Source organism: Camellia sinensis, chromosome 15, assembly GCF_055761805.1.
Source record: "Camellia sinensis isolate YWXY chromosome 15, ASM5576180v1, whole genome shotgun sequence".
Classification (NCBI taxonomy): Eukaryota; Viridiplantae; Streptophyta; class Magnoliopsida; order Ericales; family Theaceae; genus Camellia; species Camellia sinensis.
The window spans coordinates 117,902,861-117,915,244 of NC_138975.1; the positions used below are offsets into that span (position 1 = coordinate 117,902,861).

At 36.6% G+C, this 12,384-nt stretch overlaps 1 protein-coding gene and 1 long non-coding RNA gene across 6 annotated transcripts in view; one reads left to right on the forward strand and one right to left on the reverse strand.

The window, feature by feature from the left end:
• The window catches only part of LOC145813867 (uncharacterized), a 12,759-nt gene continuing 375 nt past the window's right edge, over positions 1-12,384 (forward strand). For 2 of the 5 annotated variants that reach the window (XR_014357255.1, XR_014357254.1), the window contains exons 1-4: positions 1-294; positions 388-457; positions 5,630-5,699; positions 12,270-12,347. This is a non-coding gene — a long non-coding RNA (uncharacterized LOC145813867). Of the gene's footprint in view, positions 295-387; positions 458-4,183; positions 4,699-5,629; positions 5,700-12,269; positions 12,348-12,384 lie in introns of all 5 variants that reach the window. The other 3 variants (XR_014357257.1, XR_014357256.1, XR_014357258.1) reach the window with 2 other exon arrangements.
• On the reverse strand, positions 10,381-11,279 carry LOC145813866 (SWI/SNF complex subunit SWI3C-like). The gene is made up of 2 exons (XM_082910094.1): positions 10,815-11,279; positions 10,381-10,769 (listed from the first exon to the last, which is right to left on the reverse strand). Exons 1-2 carry the CDS (start codon positions 11,068-11,070, stop codon positions 10,396-10,398), a joined length of 630 nt encoding a protein of 209 aa, XP_082766220.1. The 5' UTR covers positions 11,071-11,279; the 3' UTR covers positions 10,381-10,395.

The window sequence follows — 12,384 nt, forward strand, 5'->3', positions numbered from 1 at the left end:
GGTGAGTCCAGTTTTTAGAATCTTTTTAGAACCCTGATTCGTTATATATTACAAAAAAAGGCCCGGAACTAGAACGATCGCGATAATGAAGACCCCTCATTCATTCATTCTCTCTCTCTCTCTCTCTCTCAAAAACCGGTCTGGTGACGAGGGTTTCTCCCGAGATTCCAATGGCGAAATCGTCACCGGTGTCTGTGCTGAAAGCATACTGGTTTCCTCTGATTCTCTTCGCATCATCCATGTTCTATCAGCTCCTGATCCTTCCTCGTTCCTACCCTCCTTCTCACTACGATGGTCACACTCACTCACTCACTATCAAAATTTCTCTTCTCTCTCTCTCTTTCTTCAATATCTACTTATCATAACAGTCAATTTTTGTAATTTCAGTTTTGGGGATCAAGAGGTATAGTTCCGTGGAACAAGTCACTGAAGCCTACGAGAAGTTCTCATCCAAGTGGTAATAATGCTCTTCACTCTCTAAAATCTCATCTTTTAGTACATCAAGTTTTCAATCTATATATGCATACATAGTGAAGTGTGATACTATGCAGTCTAGCCTCTCTAAAATCTTATATTCTGTTCTAACCCTTGACAGTTTTATTTGTGACTTGTGTGATACTAAATTGGTAGGTTAACTTTGTGTCTTTACCTCTAAGAAGTACGGACGCACACGGCACCGCCCCGCGGATATCTAAATTTATAAAAAATATAGGACACAATGTGTTGGGATACGTCTAAAACATATATTTTTATTATATGTATATTTTTAAATATTTAATATATATTTTATGTTAAATATTTAATTTTATCAAATTTATCATATGCTATTTTAGTAAAAAAATTAAATATTTTAATTTAAAAAGAAAAAATAGTACTCAGTGTGTCCCTAATGTGTCCCTAGAGTGCCCCTAGCGTATCCTCAATGTGTCCCTTGTTTGTCCCAATGTGTCCGCGGCGTGTCCAAAGTATTCCAGTGTGTTCAACTCTGTCTAGTGTGTCCAACACGTGTCAAGACACCTGTAGGCGACCTCCGGAGAGGTGTCTGTGCTTCATAGCTTTACGTCATTTTTACTAATCAATTTTTTATATTGTGTTCTTTCTAATATTTTGAAGGCATACATTTCGTGGAGTGGCTTTACTATGGTATACAATGGTATACGATGCTAGTAGGGCTTGTTTGATTGGTTGGAGTAATAGCGACGGGATTAATAATCCATGGGATTAACCATTGGGTTGATTGTCCAACTCAATTAAGGCTTGTTTAATTAGGCATACTATAACATAAGATTGAGATTATTAATTCATAGGATTCACATTCCATTGTTTGGTTGCAAAATTTATTATTCGAATTAGATTCCAATAGTTATTCTATCCAACAAAATTGATGATTTTTTTAATCTTACAACCTATACATATAATTGGGATTACAAATTTTTATATCTGTTGCAAAATAAACTTGGATAAGAGGAAATAATGTATTTCAACAATCCAACTGGATTACTAATCCTACACTAATCCCACAACAAAATCATGGATTGTTAATACCCTCGCTATTAATCCTTGCTAATCAAACAAGTCCTTAGTGGGTTATTAATAATAATGCCTACTTCCATATGGTATTGAATATCCCACGATTTTGTGGGATTAGAAATCCTACATATTACTAAGCCGGCCACCATTTATGCCATCCAAACGTAGGAATGTGTATATCATTGGATCAACAATTCAATCCTATGCTCTAATACTAGAATCAAACAGGCCCATAATGAAATATATTTATGTAAATGGTAGTGTTATGTTTATATAATATATTCTCATCAACTTGACATTCAAAAGATGGACCTGTGAACTCTAAATAGAGTAGAATATGAAGAAAAATAAAGTGAAAACTCTTTATTTTAAAACCTAAAAGGTGTGTATATTTATTGTTAAAGAAAAAGTAAAATATGATTGTGGAACCGTTTGGTTGGACTGGCTTGACCCATGTTTATTTCACTATAAAAACAAAAGAATGGTAGGGAACAGACTTGTGAGACCACACAAGCTTATTCTAATCTATCCTAGAACCTTAAGATGCGAAAATCCTCCAAACAGCTTGAACACTAAATATCCATACAATCTTGTTTGGGGTCTTTACTGCAAGGGGAGAAGTAAGCGAGAATCTCTATTTTAATCTGTCAATTTGATAGAATCTGCCCTTGGCCTTTCCAGCAATTGCCTAAAATAATAGAGGAAACATGAACAAACCTCTTTACTTGAATCAAATATAATTGGAGTGGATTTTTTCAGGCAATTGGAAGAAAAGAATAGAAATAAAGGAGGCAACCATTTGTTAAATCATAATGATGTCTTCTTAGCAATTGAAGTGGATTTTTTTTCCCAATACTACTACAAACCCAAACTTAACTACCTAGAAATTACCCAGAATTATCATCTTGTGGTTTGAGATTATATATGGACCCCACACTACACAAATTCAATCACAACCACACTATCCCATTTGGGGTAAATTTGGGAAAGTTAAGGGTGGGTACCTAGAATTCTTATTTTTTTTAGGTGCGTGTTTGTGTGTTATAAGGGGTATTTGGTCTATCTTTTGCATTTTTTCATGTTTTTTACCGTCTTTTCTTTTTTATTTGGTTGCAAAAGGGTTGTGCCCCTCGCTATGTTCTCTAATATGATTTTCTTTGCTGCCAATAAAAAAATACTTCTTTCTCCAAGCCAAAGTGGGTTCTCGAGAATTTTTAAGTTTGTGATCTATACCAATTTGCCCAAATCAAAGATCCAACATTAGTAATTAAAAAAAATTCCATAAATGCCTACTAACTGAGTTTTATTTCGTTCTTCATGTTTGTCCTCCTTTGAATCTTCAGCAATCTTGGCTATGGTAGAGGTGAGATCCACTCATTTCCATAGATTTCCATAGAAAGGCTCGCAAAACTTTTTCTATGGAAGTGAACTTTCTTTTGGAGAATAAACATACCGGACTCTATGTTACATGGACTTGGTACGGAGTGTCGGGTGTGAGTGTGTATCTAGAAGTCGGATTCATCAAACTATAAATTTAAGGGTACGTGGACTCGGCAAAAAAATGTCATATTTTTATATTTTTAATCAAGTATGTAAAATAAAATGGTGCTATATGTAACCTACAGCGTCAAAAGACTTTTTATACAACAATATGTACATATAATAATAGTGTTATATACAATTATATAAGAAGTATCCGCTGAAAAGTATCAAACACATATTCCATACCCTTGTCCAACACAGGTATTTGATTTATTTTGAAGAGTCCATGTAACATAGAGGACTAGTATATTTGAATAGAGAATAACACTACCTTGATCAATATTATATGGGCTTTTCTAAATTTATGAAGTATATGTGTTGGACAGTTAACACTTGTGTAGGGGTATGGGATATGTCCGATATGCCTAGTTGAAGACGCACCAAAAAAGTATGTATAAGTTGTTGAGTTTATTATAGTAATATGCATAAGATTTCTATTTTCTATATTAATACTATATTTTAGTTTTTAAACGTCATTTTATCCTTAAAATATTAAGAAAATAACCTATATGAAATATAGCCGTGTCTAGGTGTCCTTGACATGAGAATTATATGAATTTGACACTTAACACATATCCACACACAACACCCGTGCCCGAGTCTATGTACATAGGTTTTGATCAATTGAAATCTGCCAGCACAAGATTATACATTAGTCCAAGACTTAACTCTGGCTATAATTCAACAAGACGTCTACAATACTCTGCCATGAACTAGGAAGAAATTAAGCTAGAAACGCCATATTAGAAGACTCATCACTCTTAGCAGGATTCGGAGTTAAACCAGACAAACTCTGGAAAACAGGCAAAGCCTCTTTAAATAGAGTAATAAAACTCACATCTGCCTTACAAAAGAGCATGTATAAGTGGAAGTTAAATGAGTAATCCTTTCCTTTGCATACCTTGAGTACTTGAAGTCACTCACTGTTATCTTCTTTCTCAGGATACTTGTCAGAATTTCTATAGCCTAAACAAACAAGTAGGGTGACATGGGTACCCTTGTTTGAGGCCTTTGGCACTTGGGAAATATTCCTTCAGTTCATTATCATTGCCATTAATTAAAAAGCTGGGAGAAGTAACACATGCCTTGACCCAACTGATAAACTTTTCAGGAAACCCCGTCCCATCAAGTGTCTGGAGCTTGGAATGCCAACTTACTGAATCATAGGCTTTTCTTAAGTCCACCTTCAAAGCACATTTCCTGCCGTTAGCACTGCGATGATATTTCCTGAGAAAGCAGCACATTATCAGCAATCCTCTCCATCCTCCATAATGACAATGTGACACAATTGAATGAAGAACCATTTTAAGTCTATCTGCTACAATTTGAGCAGTGCACTTATAAATGATATTACAATAAGAGATAGGTCTATCACTTAGATTTGAAGGACTAGGCAGCTTGCCGATCCAATTAATCACTATAGATTGAACTTCTCTCAGCAAGCACCAGAACTGAAGAAAAAAGATATCCAAGCAATCACATCATCACCTATAATGGATCAAACTTTTTTAAAGAACATAGCATTGTATCTATCAGCTGTTGGAGCTTTTTCATCTTTCAGTGAGAACATAGTGTTTCATCTCTGCAGGAGCAACATACCTGAGTAACTCACATTTTTGACATTCAGTAAGTTGCTTCTTGATATAGTTTTTTATGCCACCTAAAAGTTTATCAAAAAATGAGACAATGTCTTTACTTCATTTGGATCAGTATGACGGAACCACCCTACTTTGTTATTCCCACATTTCTATGGCTAGCTCTTCTCTGATTTATAGCTTTAAAGTAAAAAACACTGTTCTGGTCCCCTAAATTCAACTACTGAATTATAAAGTTCTGCTTAACATACTTTCCTCAGCCCTACAGCTACTCAACTTGCTAAAATTGAGCATAGCATTCTTGTCTTCGTGAATAGGAGCTACATCATTTCCACTTCCTTTCAACTACTTTTGTGACCAGTCTTATTTCTCAACTCTTAACGATAATGATTTCTCAACTCTTAACAATAATGACCACTATATTTAAGCCTTTTTTTTTTGGGTGAATAACTATATTTAAGCTTTGAACTGGTTATATTTCTCTCATTCAGAGGGAGAATTGACTTGTGGAAATATTTAGAAGTTAAATCTTGTAAGCATCAATTTCGTTTTTTTGCAGGTTTTGAAGTTTGATGATGGTTAAAGTTGTGCACTTTAAAAGTTGAAGCATTAGTTTAATAATGGATGTCTATGACCACTGATTCACTACTAGTATAGAAAACAGACTAATTTGCTTAATAATTGTCATATACTCAAGGTTCTACTTTGTTTTTTTTTGTTTGTTTTTAATTTATTTTTCTGCTGCAATATGAGTGTGTTTATATCACTTTGTGTCATTATTTTAGTTGACACGATTATGCATTGTTGTGAATTAACCACAGTAACTTTTCTTGCTTAGTTGATGCTGATCTTTTCTAGAAGAAGTTAATAAAATATGTAGCTAACTGTATATATGGTATTTTTTTTTTTCTTGGTGTTATACCAAATATTTTTATATTAAACTAACAAATGCATTGATTCAGGAATTCGGGCATGGAAGTTCCTCCTATAACTGAGTTTATCAAGGTTTGTAAGTCTCCATTTGCTCTCAAGGTGATTTACAAAATCAGTTTCATGTGTATGTTTATGTATATATATGTGTGTATGTCTCGCGTGGGGGGTGGGTTTTGAACATCCTGTAATATTGTTATATATTTTTATGTCATGTGTGAAATATCGTTGTATTGTATATATGTTCTCCTGTTGTTATGCTTCTCCAATTTGACCACATTATTTATTGGAAGTTGAGAAACAAAAATTTTTCACGATGACATTATTGGAATAAATTTTCCAAGATGGATGAGTAGTAATACAACAGAAGTATAGAACTGGAAGGTAGTGGTAGGATCAATTGGTACAGGATGACAGACTTAGATTGGCTGATCATGTGAAACAAAGACCATTAATTGTGCCAACTAGAGAGAGCAATGTCTTGAAGGTGTTGCCTAATGAAGGGAATACAAAGAAAGGACCAACCTAAAAGGACTGGAAAAAACATGTTAGTTTATTTTGATTTAACTTTGGACCCTGTCCCAAATGAAATATTCATGAAATAAGATCCATGGAAGCATAATATTTTATTGAGTTGAGCCATGTGATAATTTGTACAGATGCTTTGCATTGCACTTGATATTGCTTCTTGAAATTAAGAATAAATTTCCCCTTTGTTACTACTGGAATCTGTTATGACAATGAAATTATTCAAGGGGAAAGGATCTCCTTTGATAAATTTCCTTATGGTTACAAGATATCCCAATGCTTAATCAGTCAAATTATAAAAGTTCTCTTACTTATACAATCTGTGGCTTGTTTATGAGTCATTTTGAAAATTTGATCAAATTCTACATTTAAATTATTTTTTGGTTGCTTCTTCAAAATATTTGAAAATTTTGTTTTCTGAAATATAAGGTTTTATTTATTTATTTTTTTATTATAATTGTGTTTGATCTATAAATCTAATGCTTTATGAAGTCTTAATTATCATGTCTACTTTCTGTCACAAAACACAGATACGACACCATGCCCAGTTCGAAAGAGTTACTCAACGTGGAAGTCATCTCTGGTCATATGATATTTATATATTAAGAAAACTTTACGATAGGGTGCCTAATGATGTGATATAGCGGGTGTTAGAGTAAAGGGGTGTGACCAAGGGATTTATTGATGCGATAATGGACATATATGATGAGGTTGTGACTGTAATTACATGCAGGGGAAATTAGTGAATTTCCAATTTCTGGAGGATTACATCAAGGGTCAACTTTGAGCTCTTATCTATTTGCCTTTGTTATGGATGAATTAACTATATATATTTAGTTAGCATGATGTCTTGTATACATGTATGATGTCCCATGATGTATGTTGTTCGTAGATGATACTTGTTCTAGTGGATGAAATTAGGGGAGAAATTAACACTAGAATAGAACCTTGGAAAGAAACACTCAAGTGAAAAGGGTTTAAATTAGTAGAGCTAAAAATGAATATTTGGAATGTAACTTTAGTATCGATAGTAGAAGAAATAATGAAGTGAAAATTAAAAATTAGCAAATTACAAAGAGTGGACATTTTTTTAACCTAGGTTTGATTATTAACTAGGATGGAGAGGTAAGAGATAATGTGATCCATAAAATAAAAGTAGGTTGGCTCAAGTATAGAAGTGCTATTGACATATTATGTAATCCATGAATATTAACAAAATTGAAATGGAAATTTCATAGAACTATGAGGTTAGTGATACTTTACATGATAGAATGTTGGGCAACTAAAACAACATATTTATAAAGAGAATGAAATCTACACGGCTTAGCCGTAAACCACCTAGTTTACGGGCGGCCACTCAACAGATGCTATGTTGGCCATTGAACAGATGTCCACCACCCTGGTTTTCTCTTCTCTCTCGTTCTTTCTCTCGATGCTTTTTCTTCATTCCCTCTCTATACAATGGTACAAACCAAGCAATCAAAACGAAGAATCCTGATCATTGGTAGTGATGTGCTGATGAAGAAGCTGTCAATTAAGGCTGTATGGAAGTCAGATCTGGTGACTGGAGGAATGAAAAGCCATGCATGTTCAAGCTAGAAATGGAGCTCCTGAGTTCCGATCTAGAAAAACTGATTTGGTTTTGGGTTTTGTCTTGAAATTATTGTAATTATTTCATGGAAGATGGAATTTATGATAAGCTCTACAAGATTTTGGGTTTTGTTTTGAAATTATTGTATTATTTTATGGAAGATGGAATTTATGATAAGATCTACAAGATTCTGCAATTACAAACTCATGGAAGGACGGGAATTTGCATCATCATCAACTTCAAAAAATTTATTTTTTTATTTTTATTTTTATTTTTTTGCAATCCTTTGTAATTTTGATCTCCATGATATCATAGCTTCTATATATTCTTGCTCATAAGTATTCTTAAGATTGTATGTGTAAAAATTTATGTATTATTGATTGATGCTTTGATGTATTACAAGATTAATTAATTACAATTCCTATACAATCTATATATAGAAGAAAATGTGGTAGTAGGTGTAGTGGAGGTGATAGTGGGTTAGGTGAAGTGGAGTGTGTGGTGAAGTGGAGGTAGGTGAAGTGGAGTGTGTAGTGGAGTAGGTGAAGATAAAGATGGGAAATTCTAACAGCCCCCCGCAAACTCAAGGAGGAGAGAAACTAACCAACTTGAGTTTGGAGAGAGTAACAAAACAAGAAAATACATAAAAATAAAAAAGGATAGGAGACACTGTATGGTCGTGTCAGACCGTTGGTGAAGACACTGAATGGTGGTGTCATAACGTTGTAGAGGACACTGTATGGGGGTGTCATAACGTTGTAGAGGACACTGTATGGGGGTGTCATAACGTTGTAGAGGACACGGTATGGTGATGTCATAATGGTGTAGAGGACACTGGATGGCGGTGTCAGACCGCTGTAGAAGACAGTTTATGGGGTCATGTCGGACCGTTGTAGAAGACAGTTTATGGGGTCATGTCGGACCGTTGTAGAAAAACAGTTTATGGGGTCATGTCGGACCGTTTGTAGAAGACAGTTTATGGGGTCATGTCGGACCGTTGTAGCAGACAATGTTGTGACAGTTTACGGAGTCTTGCTGGACCCTTGTAGAAACTAACCGGAATCAATGTCGGGACAGTTTACAGAGTCTTGTCGGACCCATAAAGGAGCTAACCGGAATCAATGTCGGGACAGTTTACAGAGTCTTGTCGGACCCTTGAAAAAGCTAACCGGAATCAAATGTCGGGACAGTTTATAGGGTCATGTCGGACCGATGGAGAAAGTTGCACCCTCAAAAGGTGTGCCCAATTTTGTCAAAAGGCGTGCCATCAAAAGGCGTGCCCACTTTATCAAAAGACGTGCCATGAAAAGGCGTGCCAGTTTGTCGGGCGTCAAGAGGCGCGCGATGCGCGTGGCTGCCTCGGCTATAAGACGGAGGCTGAGGCTGAGGCAGAGAAAAGCTGTGAAAACCAGTTTGAAACATCTGAATTGTGGCAGTCTGAAACACTCTGTAAACCCTGCGCTGAAACACTGAGCAACCCAAAACATGGCCTCTTCTTCCCGTCCATCTACCCAGAACCTGCTCACGCTCTTTCCAGAACTGAACGAGCCCACAAGAGAAATAACTGGTGCGGTGGCCAGTGAACCTCAACCAAACACCGCTGGTTTTGCTCCGTTGAACTTTCCGATGCAGTCGGTGGAGCAAAAAATGGCAGTGCAAACGGATGTGGAGGCTAATCAGTATACTCTGAAGTCATGCGTGGAAACCATGACGGCGGTCACAAATTTGTCGAACCGGCTGCAGAGCAGGACAAATGAGGTGCAGCATTTAAACTCCCAGCTGGCTCTGCTCCAACGCATGTATAAGGATGCGCGAGCAGAGATAAGCGTGCTAAGGGCAGAAAACAAGGAGCTGAAGCGGAAGGCCACCGTGATGTTCCGATTTGGAGGGCCGCCATATGCGGCAGTGGAGGAGTATGGGGGAGTGATCATGCCCAGTGGAGTGGGAAACACGGAGGCAACACCGGCAAGGACTGCCCAGGACGGAGGCAAAAAGAAGAGACCTGCAGTAGAGTAGAGGAGAAAAAGTCCGCCTGTGGATGAGGTTTTTTTTTTTTTTTTTTTTTTATGTAAAATGGTGATCGGAGTTGATCCTGATATGAATAAAATGAGTGTATTGGGCAAGTTCGTCGTCTGCCAGTGTTTTTTTTTTTTTTTTAATAATAATAATAATAAGAATAATAATAATAATAAGAGGGGACAAGCCCACATGGGTGGAACCCGCAGAGGGGTGTGATGGTATGATTGATTATGTTAATATATATATATATATATATAATAAAAGAAAAGAAAAGATGGGTATAACGAAAGTGGGTGGATTAAAAAACAGACGAGAGAGAGAGGGAGTGGGTTGGAAAACTATATGGTGGTTGGGAGCAAAACTGTGGGCTTGAGTGTGGAAAAATAAGAGAGAGAAATATTAAAAAAAAAAAATTGTGGTGGGTACGTGGGTAGTGGAAAAAGGGGCTCACCAACTAAATTTTTAATAATAAAAGAAAAAGAAGCGTTTGTATGTTCTGAGGAGCTTGATGATGGTTTTGAGTTCAGACTTGTCAACAGTGCTACCTCCTTCAACCCATTGATCCAGAATCCAGACAAGTCAACACCACAAAACCACAGACCCTTCGAAAGGTCAGACCCTCTCTCTTCGCCGCAGATCTAGAAGAACTTTTCTCCAAACTCAACGTGATCGGCAACAATGGCTCCGAGCACGATCCGCAAAGCGATCGGAGCTGTGAAGGATCAAACAAGCATCGGAATCGCGAAAGTAGCAGGCAACTTGGCTCTGTTGACCATGTGCTTCAGAGTTATCTTCTTTTTGCTGACTTGAACTTGTTTTTTCGCCATGAGAATTGCCTTCACTATTGCTCTCCAAATTCATCTGATTAGCATGCCCAGATGCCTTCTGAGAATCCTCAGACAGTGCTGCCAAGGATGCATGGGCACAGGCTGCAGCAACTCTAGGTCCGATGGCAGAGGCTAAAAAGGCAACCAGAGCCATAACTGGATTAGCAGAATTTGCAAAAGGACTACTCTCAGTATCAGGGTCAGGTCCTGCTGAATCTCCATTTGAATTTGGAAGTGATCTTCTAGAATCACCTTTGTTTGACAAATTCGAGGAGAGGGACACAATTGGAACTTCAATATTTTCCAGTTGGCCATCCTGCATTGGAAGACGGACAAAATGAAGGATGCATTGCGCTTTTGACTTGGTACCAACATACTCCGCTATTTCATTCCAATTATCATTGTAGATTTCCACTGCTTCAAGCAGCAGTAAGGTTTCCTGATCTGTCCAACTTTCCCCATCCAGGTCACCATAATCTTTTGTAGAATCAACCCTTATAAAGTCCATGCTTGAGTGACCAATAACATATCTTCCATCATGGAAGCAATCCAAGCATAGTAGTATATCAACCTCCTTCTGTGATTGATAATAGACAATGGGCAGGGGACGAATCAGTTTGTTGAGGAAGGAGAGAGAGAATTAGAAATTTTGGGTTTGTCCGGCGGACGGCCAAGGCGAGGCTGCCGTCCGCCGGTGAAGCGAAATCACTAAATTCTCAACCTTGCTTTGATACCATGTAAAAATTTATGTATTATTGATTGATGCTTTGATGTATTACAAGATTAATTAATTACAATTCCTATACAATCTATATATAGAAGAAAATGTGGTAGTAGGTGTAGTGGAGGTGATAGTGGGTTAGGTGAAGTGGAGTGTGTGGTGAAGTGGAGGTAGGTGAAGTGGAGTGTGTAGTGGAGTAGGTGAAGATAAAGATGGGAAATTCTAACAGTATGCCCCCTCCGTTAGTTGCATCAGATAAATAATGTAGTTTGAACATTGTAGATTATCAGTCAAATTTTTATGTGTATGTAGATCATATTATCAATAAGATGTTTTGAAAGAAGAAGAACTGAGTGAGAAATCTGGGAGAGAGAAGACAAAAACCAGACGAGAAATTGAAAATAAGTAAAAAAACAAAATGGGTCTGACATGTCAACTATTGAATGGCTACCTGTAAAGTCCATCCATCACGGCTAAGTTGTAAGGAATTTAATCTCATTTATAAAATGAGTGTAGCTGAGATAGAGATATACTTAGAAGAACGCGTAAGATTAGGGAATACACGATTAGAAATTGAATATATTCGTGAAATGACCGGAGTAACACCGATTTAAGATGAGTTGAAAGAGAATATGCTAAGATGGTTTGATCATGTACAATGAAGGGTGTAGATGCAATAGTAACAGATAGTGATATGATCAGCATAAATAGAAATGTTAGGGAGAACCCCAAACCTAAATTGATACGGGATGCTATAGTAAAAAATGATATGTATTTATTTAATTTAATTTAATTGAGCATATAGCCCTTGACAAAGTAGATTGACTAAAAAGAATTCATGTTGCCAACGCCACTTGATTGGATTAGTTTGGTTTGGTTTGTCTAGAAATTATGTTGTTTTGTTGGCACCAATATCAAATCCTACTTGAGTTAACTTGAGTACTTCCAGTATTGTAAATATTTAAGTTATGTGGTCTGATTTTCAGATTTGATATGCTTTTGAGCTGCTGACAAATCCTTTATGGAAGAGGAATTACGACATATTTGGTATTGACGAGCACATTGTGAGTTTTTAACTATCAACCTATCAATATGAAGCCT

Excerpts from the sequence above, each read along its gene's own strand:
- LOC145813866 (XM_082910094.1), bottom strand. The coding sequence starts at position 11,070 with ATGGACTTTATAAGGGTTGATTCTACAAAAGATTATGGTGACCTGGAT. Across the intron at positions 10,770-10,814 it reads CTCGAATTTGTCAAACAAAG|GACCTGACCCTGATACTGAG; the intron begins GTGATTCTAGAA and ends GAGATTCAGCAG.